At 44.1% G+C, this 26,376-nt stretch overlaps 1 protein-coding gene across 1 annotated transcript in view; it reads right to left on the bottom strand.

The window, feature by feature from the left end:
* Positions 1–3,098: 3,098 nt before the first annotated feature.
* PTEN (phosphatase and tensin homolog) overlaps positions 3,099–26,376 on the bottom strand; it is a 47,149-nt gene continuing 23,871 nt past the window's right edge. Inside the window, exons 4-9 of the mRNA XM_032695496.1 lie at positions 26,175–26,218; positions 22,769–23,007; positions 17,377–17,518; positions 14,673–14,839; positions 7,886–8,110; positions 3,099–6,547 (exon numbers count right to left, since the gene is read on the bottom strand). Of these exons, the coding sequence (XP_032551387.1) occupies positions 6,362–6,547; positions 7,886–8,110; positions 14,673–14,839; positions 17,377–17,518; positions 22,769–23,007; positions 26,175–26,218 (1,003 nt within the window). The 3' untranslated portion in view covers positions 3,099–6,361. The remainder of the gene's footprint in view (positions 6,548–7,885; positions 8,111–14,672; positions 14,840–17,376; positions 17,519–22,768; positions 23,008–26,174; positions 26,219–26,376) is intronic.

Below are 26,376 nucleotides of genomic sequence, written 5' to 3'. Positions count from 1 at the left end.
ATTTCCCAGCTGCTTTCAGCCTCCTCATCTTCCAAACCCCACATAACATCACCACTACAAACCGCTCCGTCAAAGGCCAAAAAGAAAAGGAGAGCCTTAAGCAGCCTGAATTACACAAAGGCCATTTTAAAGGACAAACTTCAGCCTCTAAAACGTCCCCTTTTAACAACTTCAAACTCCTCCTTGAACGGAGGATGCTCCAGGAACAGGAACAGGCTGCCCCAGGGAGGCAAAGTGCCACCTTTTTCTCACCATCTTAGCGACGGGACACGAAGTTGTGAAGCTCAAGAGCCCTCAAAAAGCAAAAATACACCTCACTAAACCCTTTTCCTACATCAGTACAGCCCAGAGAGAAACATTTGCCGCTGGAAACCATAGCCCAGCAGTTAATTAACAAGTTTGTGGGTTTTTTTTATTCAGGTTGCTCATCACAAGTCAAGCCCATGTGCTCATCGTTGCCATTAAGCTGGAGAAACTCATCCAGCACATCAGCAGCTCACCAAGGCAAACACATCTGCTGAACCTGCACATCCCTGAGGTTTTCAGAGCTATTATTTTATTTTTTTTTTTTTCAAAAAAAAGCAACCCAAAAGCTTTTCTCCTTCAGACTAAAGCTTGGTGTACCAAAAAAAGAAAAAAAAAAAAAAGAAATAAGAAGCAGGCAGAAAATGATTATCTGTCCTATTTTGCAACAGAGAGAGCAGTGGCTAAGAAGTTTGAAGGCACAGAAGAAAAGTGGAAAATGAGAAGAAACACACGGAAAAATAATGGAACAGCATTTAAAAAAGCCCAACCAGAAAAGCACAGGCAGCAAAAGGGGAAAAAAAAAAAAAAAAGCAAGTGTGGGGTTTTATTCTACTAGGACCATCAGTTTAAAATAAATGGATTTTTTCATCTGCCCAGCACAGGATTGTACAGAAAAAAAAGGAGCAGAATGACCAAGGACAGATGAGGAAAGATGGGGTTTGAGAAGATACCAAAGAAAAAGGTGGAGAAGGAGCCAAAGAAGTCATAGCAAGCAATTCATATTCTGGTTTTGAGAAGACACTGATCCAGCTCTTTGTTTGACCTGCCCTCCCTTTGTATCTCAACCTGTAGGGATGGTTTGTTGGGCTTTGTTTCTGGTCTGTCCCTCTGTCTGTCTGAGCCTCTCAGCTCCTACTGCACCCACAGACACCACCACCCCTCCGTGGCACCAGGCAGAGATTCCTTAGGGAATCTGCCAGACTAACAGGGGAACATCCTCCCTGGTGGACACCAGCACTCATCTCAGAGCCAAAACACCAACCAACTGCAAAAAAAGGCGGTTCAAAAGTCTGCTACCAACAGAACCTCTGCTTCAAAGAGTGGAATTCAGAACTCTGGCTGCAGCTTTAAAAAAAGATGCAATTAATTATTAACCAACCTCCTTGGCTGCCTAAAAAGAGACCTGAATACATGGAGCTGCAGATGCCAGAGGTAGGAAAAGCTCAGCCAGGCCCCCACACTGGAGGGAGACATGTCAGAGGACATGGGAACTGGTGCAGGGGATGCAGCACATGGGACTGGCCCCTGTGCAGCCACCCAGCACCACCCTGGGGAGCACAGTCACCACCCTGGGGAGCACAGTCACCACCCTGGGCACCAGAGCACTTGTACAGGCACCTGTAAATGGGAAAAAAAAAATGAGCATTTTTGTACAGAAGCTCCTTTTAGCTGCCAAGGGCTGCAGCACAGGACGTGGAGGGCAGGTCAAGCATCACCACTGCCACAGGGCTTTCCACCTGTTTCCAGACCAGAACCCTTCATATACAGAGAGCTACATATTTATACAAGCTACTCAGCGTGCTGAAGGCTGTTCAGACGACTTTCCTTAAAGCTTCCCGTCCTTCCTGGACATCTTCTCACTCTATTTTCACTTTCTGGATGCAAAACAAGCTCACCTCAACAAAAGGCAGGCATATTAACAGCTTGGGTGGTACCACCTTCTGTTCTAAAAAGATGATGTCACCTGTGTCACTCACCTGCCAAGCCCTCCACCCCCCCAGAGCACCAAAACTGCCATTTCTCAAACCACCAAAGAGCAGAACAGGCCACAGCACCAAACCTCTACTCCAATCTGCATGTTTTTTGGAGATGCACAGCCAAATGTGATACAGGGCTGACTCTAACACCAGTGGGAAGGCAGCAGGAATAACCACAGTTGCCCAAAGTCGCCCGTGGGTGCAGAAGAGTTCCCTGGTTCCTTGCCACGGGTCTCACGTTCCTAGAGGCTCTGGGGGTAACCCTACACACCAGGGGAACACCACCTAGGATTTAAGTGCCAGTTTAAAGTCTAGTTTGCAAACAGCAGCCAGAAGAACCCCCAAATTGCACACCTGATGTGTGTGCTGAGCACGGACTCGAGGATCTCAAAGAGCTTTTCTGACCTTAACGACTCCATGATTCTATGGGAAAAATGCATCTCCTTGCCTTGAGCACTTCCAGGGATTCAGGGGCAGCCACAGCTTCTCTGGGCAATCTGTGCCAGGGCCTCCCCACCCTCACAGGGAAGGATTTCTTCCAAGTATCCCATCTGGCAGTGGGAAGCCATTCCCCCTTGTCCTGTCCCTCCAGGCCCTTGGAAATACTCTCGCTCCATGGTTTTTGTCAGCTCCTTCTAGGCACTGGAAGGGTTTGAGATCCCTGCACCCAATCTGCACTTCCACTGCCTGCACTCTGTTAAAGCCTCTGAACACAAAAGGGTTTTAAGCTGCAGTTCCCTTAAAATCCCTGGAGGCACAAGGAGCACCCTTGGCTCGACCATCATCACGCTCCAGAATTTCATGGCTTACAAGCAGAACACTCCAGCTGACTGTTTCCCATACTCAAAGCACTTCAATAAAACACCCACACAGTGACAAGAATGAGACTTTAATCAGTTTTAAGTGGAGTTTTAACACTAAGAGATAAAGGGTTGTTAAACACAATAACAAACGGACATCTGATTTGTATGAGGCATTATCCTGTACATGTCATACTTGGTTTTTGTGTATTCTCAGTTACACACAGAGCCACTGTTGCACAGCACAATAGTATTTGAAGAGGCTGAATCAGAGTAAGGCTGCTTAACAGACTGATTTTTTTTTTTTTTGTTTTTCTTTTAGTATCTATATATATATATGCTATATGAAAACAGACTGGAAATCTGAACGGGCAGAGAAAGGCAGCTCTGCCAAACGCTGCAGTTGGAGCCCCTTTTAGTGCACAGTCCCACCCCATCCATCTGCATGCACGACACTTCCTAACAGCATTTCAAAGGTAAACGAGGCACTTCGTGGCAACCACAGGCATCGTTAACATATTGCACACATTTGCTAGGACTAAACATGGAACTTGCACACCAGCATCCCGGGGTTTTTGATCGCTACAAAGGGGGTTTTTTGGGGTTTTTTTTGGAATGATGCCGCGTGTAAACTCCACCTGGGTTTACGACGTGTGCCACGAGGGGAAATCTGGGTGTGAGTTCTGCAGCTGCCCTGCAGCAGCTGTGGCCAAGGTTTGGAGTTGTTGGGGCTGCCAATGAGCAGGGGATGCTTTCAGGGCCTTACAGTAAGCTCTTACCAAAGTGATGCCTTCAAGTAGTTTCAGACATGTAAGCTGTTGCACATCCAAAAAGATCGGAGCGTACAAGTCCAGAAACTCAAGGAAAGATTACCTACAGAATGCAGTTCAAGCTAATTATGAATACTGTCATAAATAAAGTTTTAATAAGGACTCAAAAACCTTTCAGTCATAGTAATTCTTGTCAACTTCTATGGGGGTGGTAACTGAAATAAAGTATAGGAGAGTATGTATAATATATATTTATATATATAATATATATATATAATGCCATTTTTCCATTTCCAATGACTACACCATAAAATGTAAGCAAGGCTTCTCAAAGACATCGAAACATTAAAAAAAAAAAAAAAAAAAAATCAAAACCCTCATTCCAACCTTCACATTCCAAAGGAAAAATAACAGTGCAAAAGCCCATCGCGCCATGATTTCCGATCCCTCAGCGTTCCAGGCTGGAACCACACTGATCCCACCTTTGTTATCCAAAGGGGGACACGCAGCAGTGTCAATATCCAAATACTTTTAAAGCATCAACAGTTTTTGTTTATTAAGCCAACACAACTTTCAACTGTTATAAACCGGACAAGGTGAAACGTGATTGGAAGGGTAAGAGTTCAATATTCATGTCCCAAGGGAACCACCTCCTGCTCGTCATAGCACTGGGAATAGCAAGTGCTGGAACCAGCAATCTTGATCCATTAAGCTATTAAAGTCTAATTAAACCTCTAAGTCAGAAAGTATTTACCAGCTTTGTTAGAAGTTAGAATCACGAACCTGATGAGCCAAAATTGACCAACTGATACCAGACAAGAAAACAAAAAGAAAAGCCCTTTATACCTTTGTTTACCAACAGTAATTACTGGAAGCCCTGCCTTGTCTCGTTCCAATTCCAACCATTAATGCTGTTGTACAGATTCCATACATAATTCCAGGTGAGAACACAGCTCATGAACTTCACTGTCAGCACCAGTAAGTTAATGGGGGATGGGGGGGAATGAGTTATATACTAAAAAAAGCATCTATTTGGGCTCAGCTCTTCACCATGTACTTCAGAGGGGACAATTTGGGCAGCTGCTTCACCTTTGGATGCCGCAGCACTCGTACTCTGAAGTCATCTGCAGTCTGGGCATGACAATTACACACCAAAAGGGAATCTCAAGCCCTACCCTTGGCTAATATCCCTACAAACAGATAACACAACCCTGTCAGTTAGTGTACAAAACTAATTTGCTGGGTTTTTTTTTCATAGCAAGCAATTTATCTGGGACAAGTTCTGCTTTTTAATCTTCACTTGCAGCACTGAGAATTTACTGCAACACTGGTTTCCTCTCTATCGTGTGTAAGGTCTGCTTTTCAAACGTTGTAGGTACTGAGCATTCAAGTAAAATTCCCTAACAGTTACTGAATTCTTTTTTTTTTTTTTTTCTTTTTTAAAAGTGTGCAAAACTGCAAAACTCATTGTATTAGAATGTGTAAGGTCAAAGGGGTGGAACGGCTGACAGAGGCTTGATTGAATAAATGCATCAGAAACCTTCAAAACAAACACAAACCTGGAGAATCTCCAATGACATTTCCTGTGCACCATTACAAAATATTTTTATATTCATGAGGAAAAAAAAAAAAAAGCTTGCAAGGCAGCACATGAAATATTCACAGCAGGAATATGATTGAAAAACTACTAATATAAATGTAAGATGTTGACTGATGTCTGCACTAAGAGCATCTGACTTTTAGCACTGGCCTTGATTACACAGGAGATGGAGCAGCCATTACAATTCAGGAAAAAAAAAAAAAAAGAAAACAACCCAATAAATCATTGTCAAATTTTGTAACCATTTGTTTTCAAGCTCCTATTTTCGTTGATAGCCTCCACATTTGTATGGTTAAGTCATTGTTGCTGTGTTTCCTTTTTTTCATATTTTTTGTGTGACCCCAAGCATTGGTCTCCCTTCCTGGCGCGGGTCTCGCGGGTGCGGGGAAGGTTCACTCCTGTCCCCCCGGTACAGAATCACAGAATCACTCCCCTCTAGCTGCCTTTTCTAGCACCATTACACTGAAAAAAAGAAAAAATGAAAATGCACGAAGGACAAGCAGTGACAGCGGCGGCTCCTCCTCCATTGTCCCGGATGGATTGGGGCAGCATGCTAAGGAAAGGTGCATGGAACAGCCGGACACGGGACGGAGGCCACGCTCCTTCCCGAGCATTCCTTTCCATCCCCCAGCCAAAAGACATGCATTAGAATGTAGGAAAACCTTCTAGAAACATCTCTTAGCCAACTGCAGACTTTTCTGTTGCCACACGAGTGCAAAAAAAGGGGCAGGATGTGAACCTGTAATTTTTTTTGTTGTCGCTGTTGTCGTTTTCGGTTTTGGAACTTCGTTTGGTGACAGAACACAAAAGGAAAAATTCCTACGCATACACATTAGGTCTGTCTCCACTTTTATAAAACTGGAATAAAATGGGAAAGTGCCATGTTTATAGTTCCTAATTGAAGTTTTAATGTCCTTTTGACACAAAAAGGTATATACATATAAGAGCTACGTAACCTTCCTTTTTTCCCCCCGACTGGACAAGTGTCAAACCCTGTAGATTCATAGGGCAAAACAAGATTGGTCAGGAAAGAATTGTTCCTATAACTGGTACTCTGACACTATGTCCTTTTGCCATTTAGAAAGGTCCTTTTTTTTTTTTTTTCAGTTTATTCAAGTTTGTCTCTCTTCATGGTTGGTGGGGTTTTTTTTGTATGTTTTTTTTTTTTATCTCCGATAAAAAAAATATTCAGACTTTTGTAATCTGCGTATGCTGATCTTCATCAAAAGGTTCATTCTCTGGATCAGAGTCAGTGGTGTCAGAGTATCTATAATGATCAGGTTCATTGTCACTAACATCTGGTGTTACAGAAGTTGAACTGCTAGCCTCGGGGTTTGATGGCTCTTCTACTGTTTTTGTGAAAAATAGCTTCACCTGGGGAAGGAAAAAACAACATTTAAATAGGAAACCTGGACTTGAACTGAGCACAGGTAACAAAGCAATTTTTAACAGCTACACTGAATCACACGAGTGTTCCTCTCTCTCCAGAGACAGGTTTTCCAGCCTCTCCCTGCCACAACAGGCAAAATAAAGCCCTGGCCCAGCAGCAGGATTTTCCAGCCCAGTTGTGCCTGCCTGCAGCAGTCACTGGTGCTCCTGAGTTGTAGCAGCAGGACACACCAGCACAGCAGGCCAAGCTTTTCAATCCTCCTACCTTCCAGAGCTCTGGAATTGTGGTAAGACTGCACAGGAACGAATAAAACACTCTCTAATGGGTGACTGGTGTGTGAAAAGTCTGATCCAAGCAACGTTCCAACGAGCAGCTCTGATCATTACCTTCAAACCAGCACTGCCAGAGTCTGGCTGATATTTTCTGAGCAAGTTAGAAAATGCTCAAGTTCTTACAAATGCCTTTCCCACATTTAAAACACTGCTGGCAATGGCTTGTATTCCTCAAAGCTTAACTCCCAGGTTAAGGTATTCCCAGACTCACAGAAGAGCTGGGGTTGGAAGGCACCTCTGGAGATCACCCAGTCCAACTGCCCTGCCCAGAGGAGCAGGTGGCACAGGAACATGTCCAGGTGGGTTTGGAATGTCTCCAGAGAGGGAGACTCCAAGATCCCCCTGGGCAGCTGTTCCAGTGCTCTGCCACCCTCAACACAAAGAAGTTCTTCCTCATGTGGAGGTGGAACCTCTTGTGTTTTAGTTTATGGCCGTTGCTCCTCATCCTGTCGCTGGGCACCACCAAAAAGAGTCTGGAACAATCTTCTTGGCACCTGCCTTGGGGATATTTGTGTGGACTGATGAGATCCCCTCTCAGTTTTCTCTCCTCCAGACTGAACAGGCCCAGCTCCCGCAGTCTCTCCTCATAAGAGATGCTCCAGACCCCTCATCATCCCTGTGGCCCCTCTGCTTCCCACAAAACAGGCAAATCAAGTCAGGAATTAGTGTGTCAAGCTCAGAGCTCATGCAACGCAGCTGCTACAGGGAAGATGCCACCTGGGTCACTGGCTCTCCTGCTACTCGTCTCTAATGGCTTTGAGAAATACCTGAAACAACCTGAAGGCTTTAATCCCAGTTCTCAACATCTCTCAGCTTCCCAAAAAGCAGATAAACATCCCAAGCAAAGAACTTTGCTAAGTGGTGGCAACACCAACACAGGGACTCAACCTCTACCCAGCGGTTTCACACGGTCCCTCCATGAGGCAAGACAGACAAATCAGAGCAAGTCATGCAGCTTTTCAGCTTTGTTCACACAGAATATATACTGACCTTGAAGTTTGGAGAGAAATATCTGTTGGCTTTGTCTTTATTTGCTTTGTCTAGATCGTTTTTTGTTAATGTAAGGATTAAATATTCCTTATCATTATCTGAGCGCTCTGTACTGAAAATACCATCAAGTTCCTGATCTGCAACTAGACTTCCATTTTCTACTTTGTCTGAATTTTCATCCAGTCCTATGAAGAATGTATTTACCCAAAAGTGAAACATTTTGTCCTGGGGGAGGAAGAACACAAAAAACAAGCTTGCTTTAGTATTCACTACTGGCACATTCATTAGACTAATATCATCATCATCATCATCATCTGGTCAGAAACAAATAGGTAATAACAGACAAAACTTGTTTGGACAACAGTACAGCATCGGTTACATTGCATGCAAAGACATTTTCACCAAATCTCCTGCACAACACACAAAACTCTGCAGTAATGAAGCTCAGTTTTAAGCAATCAAGCTTTCAGAAGTCACTCCTTATCGAAAGTTGGGTTTACAACTATCATACCTACAATAAAAGCGGATGACAAGAAATTAAATAAGTTTTAACCTGCAATCACAAGGCATAAACAGATTTTGTTTGCTTCACACCTTGCCAAGCAACTGCCAAACCTAACAGACAACCCAAGTAAACCAGCTCAGGTGAGTTAAACACTGATAATACAGAACAGTCTACCCCCCAACAGAAAGCTTTTCTTTATTTTTATACAGAAATAGCTGTAATTGAGCAAAACCACCCTACAAATCCAGGACTCCCTTAGCAGTGGATTCATTACTGCTTTACTGAGGGGGTTCCTACCAGTCAGACCTTTGCTGACCAGTACTAAGAGAAGTCAGACCCAGTGTCTGCTGCCCTTCTGCTCAGCAGAGGTATATCCAGCTTAAGCAGAACTTCACAGATGACCAACAAGTACAAATTTGGTTATCCACTGACACTGCCACAGCTATACCTGTACAAAGAGGCAAACCATCACTGTCTCGGTGATTTTGAAAGCTGGAGAACCAGCTGATATTGGCCAGAGCATCACACACTCCCCACTCAGACTGGCACGGGAGCATCTCTCTCCCTGTGTGCTCAACTGGTTTTGCTCTTGGCTGGACAAGCTGTGAGGGTGATACACCCAGGAACTTCCCCTCAACAGCTCCACAGGATGCACTGAATGCCCTTGGTTTAGCTCTCCATCTCCTGCCCTTCTGCCAGTCAAGAGCTGACATTTCCAAGATCAGTTGTGATTGACAGGTTGGTCCTACCTCACACATGAAGCATTTCTCCTGAAGCTGAGCTGTATTTACTTGCTCCTCACAAAGGAACTCTGCCATTTGACTCTGATTTGAGTTTTCATGCAAAAGATCCAAACTGCAAAGAAATGACCAGTCTCCCCACAATGGTCAGTATTGCTGCATCCCTGATGAATCTGCTGCTCCATTCCAGAACCTTAACTTACACTCAGAAATCAATAAAAATAAGTACACAAATCCTGGAAATTCAGAAGTGTCTGATCAACCAACTTCTACCTGCCTGCCTTCTCTACCAAAGGTCAGCAGACCCATTTCCAGTGTTTCAGGTAAAGCCTACAAAAAACCCCTTCCAGCTTGTGTGCATTTCTGTGAGCACCTGAGAGACTCCCAGCCTGTAACAAAGGGCAATGGCAGAGACAGAAGTCAAATAATTCAGGTAGAAACACTTCTGGAAGTTAAGAAGTTACCCACTTCACCACAGGCCTCTCCAGCACCTCTGGCAATCAAGCTGATCTGCCAAATTAACATGCTGTAATTACAGTTGTGTTGGAAGCCTTTTTTCTGGGAATACTTTTGCCACTGGTGCAGGTCCTCAGTGCCACCTGTGTCACCTCCAGTGTGCAGCACACGGATGGAAAGTGGCTCAAAACAGTGGAGGGAAGCAGTGCCAAGGAAAACCAGGCCCCTGGATGTGAAGCAATGCCAGCAGAAGGCACGGGCTTGTCATGCCTCACCTTCAACTCCAGCACAGGGGGCAGAACCAGGAAGGGTTTACTTGGCATTTGAGGGCCTGTCTGAACAAGCAACTGCAGGGACTCAGCTCCACAGACAGAGGCTGGAGAAGACAAGACAGATGACAAACTTCTTGCTAGACAGCTTTTAATCTGTTTTCCTTGGGATAAATTTCCAGAGGTCTTCAGGGACTCAAACTAAACAATACAACTCAGCTGAGCTGGTCATTTTTCCTTTTATCTCCCTCCAGCTTTGTAAAGCGTTGGGTTATTTTCCTTTCTTTCCCACTACAGTAACTTAATTAGCTTCATAAACTGAGTTCATAGGTCCTGGAACATGGCACAGCCACTCAAACAGAGGGAAGACTCGGTCAGGTTTTTTGGAATTAGCTCCTATGGGTGATAACAGCGTTGCTGTTTGCACTGAAGAATAAACCTCCTTATTCAAAGTGAGGATTCAGCTAAAGCATCAGACTCCAAGATATTTCATGCAAGACAACGAAGAAAGATGATGTAATATGGGCCAAAGATAGGAATTTTTAAAAATCAAGGCATGAACTGAATTTGGGCTTTATATAGCAAATCAAAATACCAGACCAAGTGCTCACATAAGACAATTTAATGAATAGGCTTCTGAAAAAGAGTATCAGAGACTGTTTTTCAATGTGTTTTGCTTCACTTCCAGTTACATCACAGACATCTGTCTTAAAAAAAAAAAAAAATCACAGCTGTACTTCTTCCATAACCAAATCTGTACCATAAAATCTACCAAAAAAAGCTGATTTAATCCCCCTATTGTGACACACAGGACTACTCCTACCTCGTGCAGCTTCTCAGCTCTCACTGACAGAAAAACATTCTTCACTCTAGAGCTGGGACCTGTCTCTAAAGGCAGGCTGAGATCCAATCCAAGAGCATTTAAGCCATCAGTTAAGAGTTCCTATCTCCTCCTGAGAGTTTACTTTGCAGAGAGATCTACAGGCCCTTCCCATCACTCTGCAGCAAACCAAGGGGTTTGGAGATGCTGTCCAAGACATGGAGATCCTGTTTTAGCCTGTTCCATTGCTGGCCTCAGCCCTCCCACAGTCATGGCTGAGGGAACTTCTTGTACCATTTTCAGATCAACAGTTCAAGTCTTCTGACATTTTCAGAGTTCATTCTTCAGTGTTTGCCAAACAGCAACTGCCCAAAAAGTCTCCTTGAACTATGAAGCAGAACTTCTCATCTCCAGACTGGAGAGCTGAAACAACTGCTCTAACAATGCTGTCAGCCCTGCCCACGCTGGAGACTGGCACTAAAACACCACTGACAAAGTAAACCCACAGCAGCATTTCCCTCTCATCTGTACTGGGAGGACTCCTGAAAAAGGTCTCCTTCACCCCCAGGCTCTGGAGGTAGGAAGATTAGGAGATCTTCTGCATTATTTTTAAACAGACTCTCATTGAACCGAGTGATCTAAGGATACTCTGAAACACTTAAAAATTATCATGTCAGCATCAATAACTGGAAGAAAAAAGGCTCTGCACAGATACATGGAAGCAAACCTAGAGAGACTATGGCAGCAGTCTGAGATGGAAGAACAGTCAAGCTACAAGGCAGGACAACAAAAAGCCATGCTCCAAAAAAAATCCCCCAGATTGCTAAATTCTATCCATCAGAAATTCATACACAATAACTGTACTGGAGCCCCAAGCCATTTTGTTCTCATGTGGGCATGCATTTCATTCTTGAAAGGAAGTAGCTACATCACACTGAAGAAATGGTCTGAGAATAAAGTAAACAACGTGATTAGACAAGAAAAGACCAAAAGCTCTGGACTTCCTAACTGATGCCAGGTGGCAGAGACTGTGGAAGAGCTGAAAGAGGGAAACTTTTCCAAAGCAGTCACCCCCTTACCAACAATCCTTTGGCTGAGCTCAGCCCTCAATAGCCACCAAAATTAACTTTTGCCATTAAAAGGCAGGACATGTGGCTGTTCTAAGTTTCACACTGTCTCTGCCATACTAGGTGCTTAAAGTCCCTTAGTTGTTCCAGTTTGATTTGGTTTGTGCATAATAATTTATCCAAAAAGAGCTTGATCAAACTTCAGGAGGACCCTCCCAACTAGAGAGCTCTGCAGGTAATGCTGCTGCTCTCCAAAGGATTAAGAACTTTGGAAGCAAGGAATGCTGAGGGAATCTGGGGCACTTCAGCTGAGGTCAGTGTTGTCAAACACCAGCCCAGGCCCAGCAGGAGGACACAGAAGTTTTCTTTCTCTCCAGAGGCTGAGACACAGCCATTCTCCAGCCTGAGGCTCAGAATGGATCAGGAACAACACTTTTAATTGATCTTATTAGTTTTTTTTATTATATTAAAGTTAAAATGCAGACTGGTAAATATGTGATGTCTTTTAAGACTTGCAACAGCTACCTATAAATCTGCTAACAGAAAACCTGGGAAGGGCAAGAACCAGAGACAGGCAACAGACTTGGAATTCCACCTTTCATAAACCTGGTGACTAAGCCAGAACCTCTGGAAGATAAGATCCTGTTACTCCTAATTATACTGCTCCTCATGACTCAGGTGATCCCTGCAGAGAGGTGAGCTTTAAAAGAACACAAGTCTCCCCACTGGAAGGCCCCCACTTTTGGGGTTTTGAGTAAAAGCTGTGTAGTCAGTTGATCCAGAAAAGGAACAGGCAGAGAAGTGAAACACTTGGACAGAGAAATGTGTACAACTTTGAGCCAAGGTAGGTTTTTCTGTCACCAATATTCATCTTTGCCCTGTTCCCATCTTTTTATGTAACAAGCTGTCAAAGGACCATGTGGAAGGATCTGCTCCTGCCTGTGTTTCCAGCAGAGCTGAGAGAGGTGATCTTACCAGAATTGGGGAACATCTCACACCTACTTTCTTCTAGCCTCCATTGGTACTGAAAGTTGAGGCAATCAGACACTCAGTTCAACAGATATTTTGGTTGTCAAGGTGGTTTCTTTACTGTCTGGTGAAGGGTTTCTGTCTTAAAAAAGTCTGCAGGTGTGAAAAGAAGAGCTTTCACCACTTCTTGGCCCTAACAGGCCAAGAACACTGAGAAAAGGAGAACCTCTGCATTACCTGTCACCCACAGAACCCAAACAGTTCTGGTGTTTGGTAAGAATACACAAAAAGAAAAGAAAGTACATCAACCAGCTACTCAGAAACTACAAAGGGACTCTTAAGAAATGAAACCACAATCTTTGACACTGAAATGAAAGTCCAGCCCAGTAACACTCCTGCTGTGGGGTTCTGAAGCTTTACATGCTCTTGAACACCAAATTTACACTGTAGAAATGGTGTGCGCTCACCAGCAGCTCCAGTTTCTGCTGTCACTGGATCTCAGTGCTCTCTCCAGGGGTAAAACAAACACAGGAGTGTGTTCCTGAGGCCACAGGGCACAGATCCAGCAGCTGACCTACACACTGGGATTTCTGGGGTGGGTAGGGCAGCACAATGCTCCCTATAATGCCTGTTTGCAATCCATGTGCTACTGGAGATGGTAAAAACCCAGCAAATTCACAGTCCATATAGGACAGAGTGTAGATAAAACAGGGCCTTGTCTAGATGTTTGGGTTTTGTATCATCTCCTCCCTCATGTCTAACCCACAGTACTAATCTGGGTGCTCCTGTTCCCAAAAGTGGCTGCTCTGTGTTGCTGTTTGAAATGCCAATAATCCTAATGTTGACTTGAAAGCAGAATTTCTACTTTTAAAAAGCTTTGTTTTACAGACACTGTGTTGCATATAGCTACACTGACCAACTAAAACATCTCATTAAACAGAAAACAGTCCCACTAAGAAACAGTTTCAAAACTTTTGCAGACATCAGCATAACAGATTAAACTTGTTAACAACACCTGGTACCTGAACAAGCCCACAAAACAGTGTGCATGTGTATTTACACACAGCTACTAGGTACAACCTGCATGCTCAGTTTTAAGAGACTGATCACTTACATTTTGTCTCCCAGTCCACTCCAGGATTTCTTATTTTTAGGCCCTGCCTGTATACAGAACTCACTCACTGGATGCTCTCGAGTTTTAGAACCTCCATTAAACCATGAGTAACTACTGATGAAGAATTTTAAGCAGCAAGTACAAAGGCAGCCTTTAATCAACATGGTCTCATCCTCACCTTTCACTTTGGTAGATGCAAACTGGTACCACAAGCACCAGAACTAATGAACCCCAGAGATGAGCCATTCAGCTTTAAGAACCTGGTTTCAAAATAAGTTCTAGATGAATTTCTTTCCACAGCTGATAAACTCCTCAGTGCTGAGTGAATTCTCTAAAGCTCTAAAGTGGAGGCACTGCAGCCAGGAACAGAGAGGTGGTTGAAGAGACTGCAGAGATACTTTTACCAAGTGCGTAGGAACTTAATTATCTCAGAAATTCAACTACATCTGACAGATGGGTAGGAATCAGCCAACAGCACAGACAGGATCTTCTGTGCCTGCTCAAAACCTTAGGAAAATTTAGTGAAGAAAACAGCTGGAGTTAACTTGCTCAGTATGCAAGTCTATTTTTAGGCTGAGAATGTTTCTTCCTCAATTAGATTACTCACTACTACCCAAATGACTGCAATATATATCCAGGATCGTTTTTATCCAACCTTTGTACTTAATCTCACCAGCTCCCCAAACACCCAGCTTTCCTTCTGTGGTGGATCCGCTCCTTGGGAACACTCGAAGGATTAAAGGATCAAAGAACTAAATACTGTGATTACACATCCCCAAAGAAGAACCAGAGTACCAGCCCTGCATTGGGCTCGACACCATTTTCCAGAAAAAGCAAGGAAACCAACCTTTTTCAACATCTTGTTCTGTTTGTGGAAGAATTCCACTTTGATATCACCGCATACGGGCAGAGGTTGAGGGAATTCAAAGTACATGTACTTGTCTTCACGTCTCGAGGGTCCTGAAGGGGAGGTGAATATCTTTACCTTGAGCTGGTACACCACAAACTGAGGATCTGCATGGCAAAACAGAGTGTCACTTTGTAAGAAATGCCTCCAAAGTGTCAAAAAGCAGAATATTAGCAGCAGAATCATGATATTTTCAAGGTTCAATAAATATCTTTTAAGTGTTAAGCACCACAGGGCATCAAACTTTTCTAGAGGCTGCTGCAAACAACAGATTTCTGTCCTTCATGGCAATACTTTCAGGCAACCAGAGCTCCTAGAAAGTTGTTGTTTTCAATATAGTAAGAAATAACTACATGAAGTGACAACTACTTGATGTTCTTTGTGTGCTGCCTCTCCACACTACATCACATGGATCTGAGGAGTTTTATTCTCTCTCCTCTCTTCTTCCAATTGTAGAGTGGGTGGTCATGCCAGCACAAACTTCTACTTTTACACAAATACAACTGTTAAACAAACAAAACCAAGGATAGAATGGAACATTAAGATACAAAACCAACCAGCACCGACTTGGTCCTGTATATCTCACCAGCACCAAAGAGCAGAACTCCCAAATTAAATCTGCAGTGGTAACAGTGACATTATGAGAGGCTTTTGGTGCAGTCCAAGTAGGGTTTCTTTGGAAACTGCCAGACACCCCTGCAGAGCTGTGGGAATCCCTATGGAGCAGATCCACATTATCCTGCTGAACAGCCCAGCTGTGAAACTGTTACAGACTCAGAGAGCCACTGAACGGTTTGGGCTGGAAGGGACCTTAAAGCTCATCCAGTCCCACCCCTGCCATGGGCAGGGACACCTCCCACTAGCCCAGGTTGCTCCAAGCCCCATCCAACCTGGCCTTGGACACTTCCAGGGATCCAGGGGCAGCCACAGCTTCTCTGGGCAACCTGTGCCAGGGCCTCCCATCCTTCCAGGGAAGAATTTCATCCACATTTCCAACCTAAGTTTCCCCTCTGCCAGTGTCAAGCCTTTCCCCCCCTTGTCCTATCACCATGGTTCCTGATAAGAGTCTTCCTCTGGTTTCCCTGCAGCCCCTTCAGATCCTGGAAGGTGCTGTGAGGTCTCCACACAGTATTCTCCAGGCTTGAGCAGCCCCAACTCTCTCACCTTATCTCCCTCAAATCCTCAGAGCTGTGAAACCCTGTCATCCTTTTATTTTGCCTGAGAGGCACAACCCTTCTTGGTCAGTGACTTTAGAACAGCAGAATGATAACCAGGAAGTCAGATTTGAAGATACTGTGTTCAATGTAAAATTCCTCCCATCACAGTCGATAATGCAACTAAAGAAACAACACAGCCCACGGGTTTCACGTTCTGAAAAAATCACTGAAAACTCCAGAGAAACTTAAAATATTGCAGCAGACAAAGATGCTGAAGTTGATAGTTCATCTGCCTTCTCAGGTGCTTAACAAATCTGTTGTTCATCCCATGAAAACAGCACACTGAGAGTCTGCCATGGACACCCAAGTCAATGCTCACACGAGTGATTCAGACTTGTAGCTTCATTTGGCAAGTACAGCACAGTTTATCCAAAACATTAAATAAATGGTAATTGCAGAAATCTGTAACCTCCACACCTCTCCCCTAGAGGCAGAGGTTTTTTGGCAGAGGCTCCTCCCTTCCTCCTCCTCAGCCCAGCCTGACAAGTTGCTGGATTGTTTCTTCTGTGTGTTACGTGTTCAGGTAGTGTCTCACAACAATATTAACAGGGCCCATTTTAATCAAAGCCACAGGAGGCACTGGAATTAATTACACATTGCTGTAATCCCCATAGCAAAACCACCAGAAAGATTTTTTCCACCACCAAAAAAAATGAACACGCAGCACTAGGCAGTTACTGCCCTGTCACGCAGCCCACAGGACAGCAGAGTTTGTATTTATATTACAGAGCTTCAAGAAATCTGCTGTTCCTTCCTAACACAGTGTACCAGCAGATCAGGTTAATCATTTACAGGTGTATTCCAGGCTTTAGAAGCCTCCACATAAAGAAAAGTTTATTCCAGAGTTAATTAGATATTTACCCAGTTGAACTGATTCATTTATTTTTTTTAAACATCATGGGGAGAATGATGTTGCTGCATTTGAAGCCAACACGCCATTAAGCAAATGTTTTGCAGCAATTCATGTTTCCCAAGAGTTGCTGTATTTTAAAAAAAGGAGGCTTTTTATAAAAGTAAGGAGCAAATATTGAAATATAAATATATTGGATGGCGGGGTCACCATCCCTGGGCGTGGTCAAGGAACATGACACTCGGTGCTCTGCTCTGGTTGACAAGGTGGTGGTGGGTCAGAGGTTGGACTCCACAGTCTTGGAGGCCTTTTCCAACCTTACTGACTCTGTCTATGGCATCGCTGATCTTCGAACCATCAAACACTTCCCAGTTTCAAACTGCAGTAAAACAATCCTGAGTCCCTCCCAGACCTCGAGTTACCACAGCTGGGAGGATCCCAGCGGACAGACCACACTAACCCAGCAGATTTTGGAAGGTGAGGGGTGTAGATGTGACCTTGTCCCTGGAGGTGTGCAGCTCTTGATGCCATCACCACGTTCGAGGCCCACGTTTCCCACCGGGGGCCGGGTACTTACTGCAAGTTCCGCTGCTGAACATGGGAATTGTTTCAAACATCATCTTGTGGAACAGCAGTGCCACTGGTCTGTAATCCAGGTGATTCTTTAACAGGTAGCTATAGTAGTACACGTAGCGTCTCTGACTGGGAATTGTCACTCCCTAAACAGAGGGAAAACAAGCGTCAGAAACCACCGTGACCGTTCATCAGCATCACTGAGAGAGCTCCTGCCCCGCTCCTCAGATACCCCCGAGGGCAAAGGAACCACCAAGGAACAGGGAAATCATCAGCAACCAGTCTCCAGCAACAAGCAGGGCACTGGTTTTCCACTAACTTTAGTACATCCTAGAGGGCTGGAGCCCTTCTGCCCTGAGGGAAGGCTGGGAGAACTGGGATTGTTCAGACTGGACAAGAGAGGCTCTGAGGTCACATAATTGTGGCCTTGAAGGATCTGAAGGGAGATGACAGGAAAGATGGAGAGAGACTACTGACAAGGGCCTGGGGTGACAGGACAAGGGGGAATGGCTTCACACTGACCAGAGAGTGGGATTAGACTGGATATTGGGAAGGAATCCTTCCCTGTGAGGGTGGGGAGGCCCTGGCACAGGTTGCCCAGAGAAGCTGTGGTTGCCCCTGGATCCCTGGAAGTGTCCAAGGCTAAGGTTGGACGGGGCTGGAACTTAGATGAGCTTTAAGGTCCCTTCCAATCCAAACCATTCCATGATTCTGTGCTCTCCCAACATCCACCTCCACTAATGAGGCAAAGAATGCAGACTTTTCCCATATCTTAAAAACAAACTCTGCAGACACCCTGAGGGTCATGCTCCTGCTTTTTCTGGAGTGGGGAGTGTGAGGTGTTAAGCAGGAGGTGCCTTGAACACTCTAATTTTTAAGCATCACTAGAGGAATTACATTTTGACAGCAGTTTAAGTCAAAAGATTCTGATGTTTACTAATATCACCATAGTCAAGACAGATGTTGCCTTCTAATGTTCCTCTGAAATGTTTTCCCCAAAAAAAGCTGGGAATTTTCATTACAATAGGCCCCACAGCCCAAAGTGTGCAATGAAAGACTTCAGTTGTTACAACTCTAAAGTAAATATTTGCATTGAGAGCATATAACCTACAAATGTTTTCATTACTGATTTTCAATCAGCTTAAAGCTTCAAGTAAGGGAACAGTTTTAAAGCTCTTACAGCTAATATTTTCAAGCAAAAGTGAGAAAGATGAAAAATTATTTCATTTCCCAGAAAATGCCTTACATTTCTAATAACCTGTATTACATACAACAGCATCAGTAAGTAAATTTTCTGATTAAAACCAGGTGGGATTACAATAAACAAAAATAAGCAAAAGGTTTTCATACATGAGCCCGTGAGCATTTTGGTCACAAAACCTACCCCAAGCTATTTCTAAAAGCTCTTAAGTTTCACCTGCTTCACCTCACAGCAGCCATAAGCTTAGAGTGGCCAGAGCACTTTCAATTTAGCAAATCTCTATTCTGCACACATGAAAATAGTCACTTCCTGCCATTATTAAAAAAAAAAAGTTGATAATTATGTCTCCTTATCACTTCAGCTGCTTCTAAATTACACAAAAGACCTTTCCCTGCAGCACTTGTACAATGACCTTCCTAAGCCTTCTACATTGCCCGTGGTTTTGGCTCAGATGTCCTCAGGAGTTATCACACCCACTTCTTAAGGGAGCTTTCACCCTTGCTTTCCTGGGCTCTGAGCACAGCCCAGGCTCAGAGCAGAGCAGCAGGCTTTGCCAACGCTGCCAAGCAGAAGAAAACCACGCAGGTCAGAAGACAAACCTCTCTGCTCACTGCTCCCTCCTGTCCTGAAGGACGGGTCCTACGGAGAAACCCCAGCACCCCACCAGAACAACCACGGCTGGGACCAGAGCCAAGGGAGCACAGTCACGTTCACAGTGCTTGTCAATCCCAAAGCAAATCCACTTCTTGTCCAACAAGGCAGTTTTATCCCTCCAGCCAAAGAGATTTACTCCCTGGAGACACAGTCTTTCCTGTTAGACACCCCAAGAACCAGGCACACTGAGTTCTCCATTTCCAAAGGTCTGAATTCCAAGTAGAACATTTTCATAGCGAGCTAATAATATTCCAAGAGTTACAATCAACCCCTGCTCACTTTTACTCCAGGAGAATAAGGACAGGGAAGTAGTTCAAGTATGTTCTCCTTGAGAAGCTGGTATTTCCCATCTATCACCACCACCATTTTTAAATGGATGTTAGATAAGCTTCTCTCATTCTTGTAGCAGAGCTTCCCAGGGCACTGGTGAGCAGTGTAGACATCACAAAAACTGTCAGGTGCTGCTCCTGGTTCTCCTCTCAATGTAGCACAGGCAGTATCATGAAGAACAAACATTTTTGGAAGTAATACTCCCACACTCACTTCAGTAACACGCTCTACTGTGAGAGTAAAGCTGCAGCCTCACACTGGGCTTGGGGCACGAGGTTTAGCAGAGGTTGTCACCTGAGCACATCCAACAAACAGAAATCACAAGTGCTGAGCTCTGCCATCAGCCGTGGGATCCCTGCCCTGCTCACAGAGTCATTCTGAGACTTCCTCACACAAAAGAATTGGTTTGCATTTCCTGTTCAGTTACACCACTACCACAGAATCACAGTGTGCTTTGGCTTGGAAGGGACCTCAAAGCTCATCTCATGCCACGAGCAGGGACACCTTCCACTAGCCCAGGTTGCTCCAAGCCCTCTCCAACCTGGCCTTGGACACTTCCAGGGATCCAGGGGCAGCCACAGCTTCTCTGGGCAACCTGTGCCAGGGCCTCCCCACCCTCACAGGAAAGAATTTCTTCCCAATATCCCATCTAACCCTGCCCTCTGGCAGGGGGAAGCCATTCCCCCTTGTCCTGTCACTCCAAGGCCTTGCAAGAAACCTCTCTCCATGTTTCTTGCAGGCTCCCTTCGAGTCCTGGAAGGCCACAATTAAGTCACTCTGAAGCTTTTCTTCTCCAGGCTGAACAATCCCAGTTTTCTCATCCTTTCCTCATAGGAAAGCACTTAGGACTCATTCTTGAAAATACAACAATATAATAGTCAAACAATGCTCCTGAATGGATCATCTCCAGCTCCAGCCCTTGAATAGCTGTTCCCAGCTAATACCTGTCCATTGTCCACACTGTGCTTCCTTCCAAGTCTAATCCTCACCATAAAACCCTTCAAGGCAGCAGCAGTCAAGACTTTCTAATCTTCATCATTCCCTTCTTCTGAAAAAGTTCCCCCCACTACACGAGTTAGAGAAGTCCAAAGAGGTGGTTTATCCAGGCAATAAAAACCAACCCCCACAGCAGGTTTTGGTCCCAGTCTTTTTGTAGACTCAGTTTTGCAATGTCTTGTTCCCCAGGACAGCACAACTCTCGGCCTCACCTACAACAGCTCTCACTGGATGGTGCAGAGGCCTCCCTGAAGCTGCTTCTCCCAGCAGGCACTTGGGAAAAGCCTGTTCCAGAAGTCTGAGAGCTCGTTCCCTCGGCCAATTAGTCACACTTCCTCCTGCAATCAGACTCACACTTCCTGCCAGCACCGACTGAACCCTCCAAGAATCACTCTGCCATGAACATTAATGGCAACAGTGATTTGAGCTGGGCTGTTCTCAGCAGCTACATGCCATGTGTGTGCCTTGTTCTTGCTTTAAAACCAAGAAATTTGGTGCCTGATTAAAGCCGGTTTTCCTTCATCATGCATAGGTTGGTCCAGAAAAATAAACCAGAAAGAAAGAGAAGAGGCATTTGCTCATCCCTAGATGCAAACAGCTCTTTTGATGCCTCATTTGCTTCAAATTCAGGAAGTCAGTTATATAAAGGTGTGGTGAAAGAGCAAATCAGAAAGCAGCACTTGACATATAACACTGAAATATGGGCCACAAGGGAGGAAAAGGCTCCCAGAACCTGCACTGGAATACCTGTTTATAAACACTATTTGAAGGATTATGTGAATCAAATGCTGCCCACTGGCCACATCAAGATAACCATGCTCAAGTGGAGCTGGGAAGGGGGAGGGAGGAAAGAGCAACTCTTCCAGTAGAGACATCAAAACCAAAACAAAAGTGCTGGTTACAGACAGTATTTAGAGTAAAGCTAAACAAGGCTCTCACTATTCCTGTTTACTAAGGTTCCCTTATCTCCAAGTTGCCCAAGGTATCACTGGGGTACTGATGAACACCCAGCTGCCCTTATCCCACCACAGTGATGTGCAGGAATACCACCTTTTTCCAAGAGGGAAACTGAGGCATGACACACTTTTTAACCTGCATTTCTTCAGCTTTGTGGTTTTCAGGTTGCTTTATCCAGCTCTTGAGATAACCCTCATCAGCAGGAGGAATCTACTGTGTTTATTCACACCACTCATCCCCAGGCATGGAGTCTCACCAAAAGCCTCAAAAAGTTCTGATGGGAGACCTTGACAGTGTCTCTGCTCCGGTGTTACACCACAACCAACTCAGCAGTCCAGGCAATAACAGCTCCACCCTGCCCAGGGAGCAAACTAAGGAGCTACTTGCTCCTTCCAGTGAATTAACAGCCAAATCCTACAATTCCTCATGTGCCACTTCTGCTCTCAAGAGCCTTCAGACAAGAAGCTCTGCTTTTTAGAGGTCTTCACGCTGTGAAATTAAGACTTTGTGCAAACATTACAGGAACAGAGAGAGCTCTGTACTTGAGGAGATGGAAAAACTGCCCTGCTGGGATGATCCCTTTGGGATGCTCAACCAACATACTCAAGGAAATGATGAAAGATGAGCAGGGAAGCTTGTTCAAGTGACCTTGCAATTCACAACTTATTATCTTTGGAGAAGATTTCAAATAAGGAGGTTAAATTCCCATCAATGAGGGATAACAAGGCCAGAAAGGTCCTTAACTACCCTTCTATTGAAAAGGGGCATCCAACAACATGCCAGTATATTCCTACAGTAGGGATATTCAACTGTAATGCCTACACATCTCCAAACAACACCACAGAAGTCAAAAGAACCTGAGGAGATGAACAGTTCATCCATTCAGGCGAAACAAGCTGGAATAATCCTCTTATTTGGGCCGAAAATGCTGAACGAGAAAGTTCCCTCATGGACTGTCCACCTGATGTAACACACAGCAGAACTCTGTTGAAAGAGCTATTTAAAATAGACTGTCCAGGTCTTCTTGAACAGGAGATGGAAAAACCAGGCTGTGTTAGTGTTGTGACTAGTTGCTGCTACTGCTTAGGAAAGCTTTTTCATTTATGACTGCACTGATCTGCTAATATTAAAGCTAAATCAAACCAGATATCACAACTGATGGGAAGTATTTCTTTAAGGGTTGGAGCATCAAAATGACCCCAAGGAGGAAAAGCAGCAAGTTACAGGGAGGGGGACAGAAGAACGGGGAGCATCTCACCTTCTTGTCTCTGGTCCTTACTTCCCCATAGAAATCTAGGGCTTCTTGAGCCTTTAAAAACTTGCCTCGATGCAACAAATATGCACAAATCATTACACCAGTTCGTCCCTTTCCAGCTTTACAGTGGATTGCTGCAACATGATTGTCATCTTCACTCAGCCACTGGTCAAGGTCTTCACAAAAAGGTTTGATGAGCTCCAGCTGTGGTGGGTTATGGTCTTCAAAAGGGTACTGTGCAACTGCAAGGAGAAGGAGGAATTCATCAGAACGTCAAAAGGGAATGCAGCAAGCTCAGACAGAGCAACTCTGTGACAAACATGTAAAAATTAACTTATTAAGTAACTCCCCCCATTTTACATCTAGGTACCTGTTTTTTATTCTAATATTAGTCAGTATATTATAAGCACTGCAGACATTTCTCTAGTAATCCATAAGAATCCTGCTCCACGAAGCAACTATTTCACACCTCTATTGAAATGAGTGGCACAGGCTCTGCAACAGGAATCTTCTAGAATTTCAGAGCGTGCTGGCACAAAGAATAGCCTTGTGGAAACCCATTACTCCAGCAATAATTAAACTACCTGCTGAGAGAGAATAGAGCCAGACCTCAGTCACTGGGCAGGCAATTCAGGAATTTTGCTGAAAAAGAACTGAGCACAGTTGGGTCTGCATTGGGAACAAACTCTCAAAGGTGCTTTGAAACAAAAACCTGCCATTTCCATATTTAAAAAAAAAAAATGGTAATCAAAAGAGAAATCCCATATGAAACACTGGCAGTACTTGTGGGGTTTGCAGTCCTCCTTTCTCACATGGGTGTATCCACACACACACACTTTGTTCCATCTGGAGATGGAAAGAATTTCACGCCGGAAACGAAAGGAAACTCGAGAGAGCAAAAAATAAGCAGAGAGAAGCACCCAGACTTCGACCACTTCAGATCACATGACAGACAATGTCAGGCTGACCAGCAGAATTCCAAGGGATGTTTTAGTTTCACCAGGAGAAGGCACTTGATGAAGTGCACCCCAATTCTCCATCTGCCTTGGGATCTTATAAACACAACTCTGGTTCGCTGAAAAAATTCTCAGCTAGGAACACCATTTCCTTTTCTGGGCTAAAAATGAATACATTCCATTTTTTGGCAAGGGTCTGCATTTGTTTCGTAAGCCCTACTCTCTGGTCACACACACACAAGGCTCCTTTTGATGAATCCCCAAGGACTTAAAAGAGCAGAAGTGAGGGATGAAGTTATGGAACTGCTGAATGACTGCAGCACAAGGCTGAAGCCTTTTGCAAGGATCTACAAGGACAGTTTATTCACTTCTCCCAGAAGACCAAATAGGGAAGCCCAACAAAGTGAATAATCTTTGCTAAAGAAACAACAAAGGTTCACCAACATGAACACACAACTAATAAATTCTTCCACGTGGAAGCTTCAAAGACTCCCCCAACGATCGTTTTATGTGAACTCAGAGATGCCATTTTTTGCAGATGTAAATGAAAGCAGGAATTTACTTAGAAATCCCTAAGAAAAGAAGCTGCAAAAACGCTGCAAATTTGTCCATCCAGCTCTGAGTCTACTGTAATTACGGCCAGCAAGGTTCCTATGGAAAGGGGAGTAAAACAGTCCTGAAAGAACAGCCTGAAAAATCCCAAGGAGTCACAGCATGGTGAAGGTGCTCTCCAAGGTCTGGGATCAAAGGCAAACCTCGTGGCAATTTCTTCAGAGATGGAATGAGCTGAAGATGAAATGGGTGCCCTGTGATGTTGTGGGGGGATTAAGAGGAAGGAAACATTCACCAGCCTCAAGCTGGTCCTTGAGAAGGTGCAAGTCCTCTGTGGATTTTGATTCCTAACACTGAAGCATGGGCCTGATCACTCTCTCCAATCCCATAGCACGTAAAGGAGTGGGAAAAAAAAAAAAAAAGGAAAGTCTGTGGCAAAGCAGAAGGTAATTTGCAGCACAGAAGTACTCTGGGAACTGCAAAAACCTGGGACAGAAAGCAAATTCCCAAAGAAGATGAAGAGCTTTTAAGGGTTTAATTTGATGCAAGAGCATCCAAGGTGAATAATGAACTACTCTGGTGTTTCATGCTAAATGTACAAGTAAGAAGTTCCCTCTGCAATTAATTCACTTCAGGGGATTTCAAAGTAGAGCTGTTGTTCCTCTGCTAAGGGAAGTCCTGAGTCACCAACTTGGTTATCTAAGGTTAACTAATTCAGGGATGAAAAGAAAAAAAAATGCTACATGTGCAGAGGAGCTGTGAAAGGTGCTGTCACAAACAACATTTTGGGCTGGGATTGACAGTGAAGGGATCTGACACCTCCCTATCAAAAAGCATAAATTAAAGCAAACATATGTTCTGGCCATATTAGAACCACGTCCTTTTCATTTACGCCTTTTCTCTCCTCACCCAAAGCACTGCTCAAGCACATCTTAAAATACTTTTTTTTCCTGGCTTTTATATATGGAGTGAGGTTTCAGGACATGTCATTCAGCACGGTGAGAGCAAATCAGAAGTGATGATGGCTTCAACATGACAATTTCGGTCCTTCTATATTCACACGTTGAAGCAGCCAATTATATTTTGCTCACATTCTAAACCCCTCTTTTATAACTAGAAGGATGGTTAGAAATAATAATAATTAAAAAAAAATAAAAAAAAGAAGTTGAGCTCTTGCTATGATGTAGGATTTGCCCACACTGCCAAAATTTGGTCATCTCCTACAATTGTGCAGACAAAAGAACTCTTCATCTACCCAGGCAGCTCTACTACTGTGGCCAGAGAGTTCCTCTGCCCAGAGAATGAAGGTAAATCTGTGTTTATTCATTACCTGGGGAGTTAATACTGACACAACAGGTATATCAGTATCCACTCACCAAAGACCTGGTCAAAAGGCCCTCCTGACAGTTTCCCTGCTGGTTTTAGTAGCTCTGCCAAGTGTCTCAAACCCAGCTCATCTCTAAGAGGCACCACACGGGAATGAATTTTTTTTTTTTTAAGCATCTGAAGGTTATGTCAGATCTTCAAAAAAGCTGCTTTATACGAACAGGGACGGTGGCTTAAGTGGTCTCCATTTTTATTCTTCCTAAGAACCAGACTCCTCCAAAGCTTCACACAAAAATTGTACAATAAGTTTGCACAATGAACTGAAGTGGAACTTCTCTATAACCCCTCCTGCAAAGATCTTTGCAACAGTACATTTCTTATTAGGTCCTGATCTTTAACTGTCAGGAACATTTTTTTGAAAGCACCAAGAACATAGCAAGTTTTTCCAATGACTCAAAGCAATCTGACATCATTCCTGGTGCCCAGATCTCCTACATGACTATTCATCAGCTCCTCCTTTAGCCCTTCATTCACCGAAGTTTAAAGAGGACACATATCAAGCAGTAAAAACATACCTCTGCAGTTAAATTTGGCGGTGTCATAATGTCTTTCAGCACATCTGAAAAAGAAAAACAGACAAGAGTTCAAGTCTCTGAGGCACTCCCAAACATCTGTCACACCTTGGAACACACAGCTGGGAAAATCCTGTGCGCCCATCACCTTCAGGATTTAAAACTATAGCTAGAGGTTACACACAGAAAAACTGCTTTCCTCCAG

The sequence above is a fragment of the Chiroxiphia lanceolata genome, chromosome 8, assembly GCF_009829145.1.
Source record: "Chiroxiphia lanceolata isolate bChiLan1 chromosome 8, bChiLan1.pri, whole genome shotgun sequence".
NCBI lineage: Eukaryota > Metazoa > Chordata > Aves > Passeriformes > Pipridae > Chiroxiphia > Chiroxiphia lanceolata.
The sequence above is the reverse complement of the archived record's forward strand: the minus strand, read 5'-3'. Positions and strand labels throughout refer to the sequence as shown.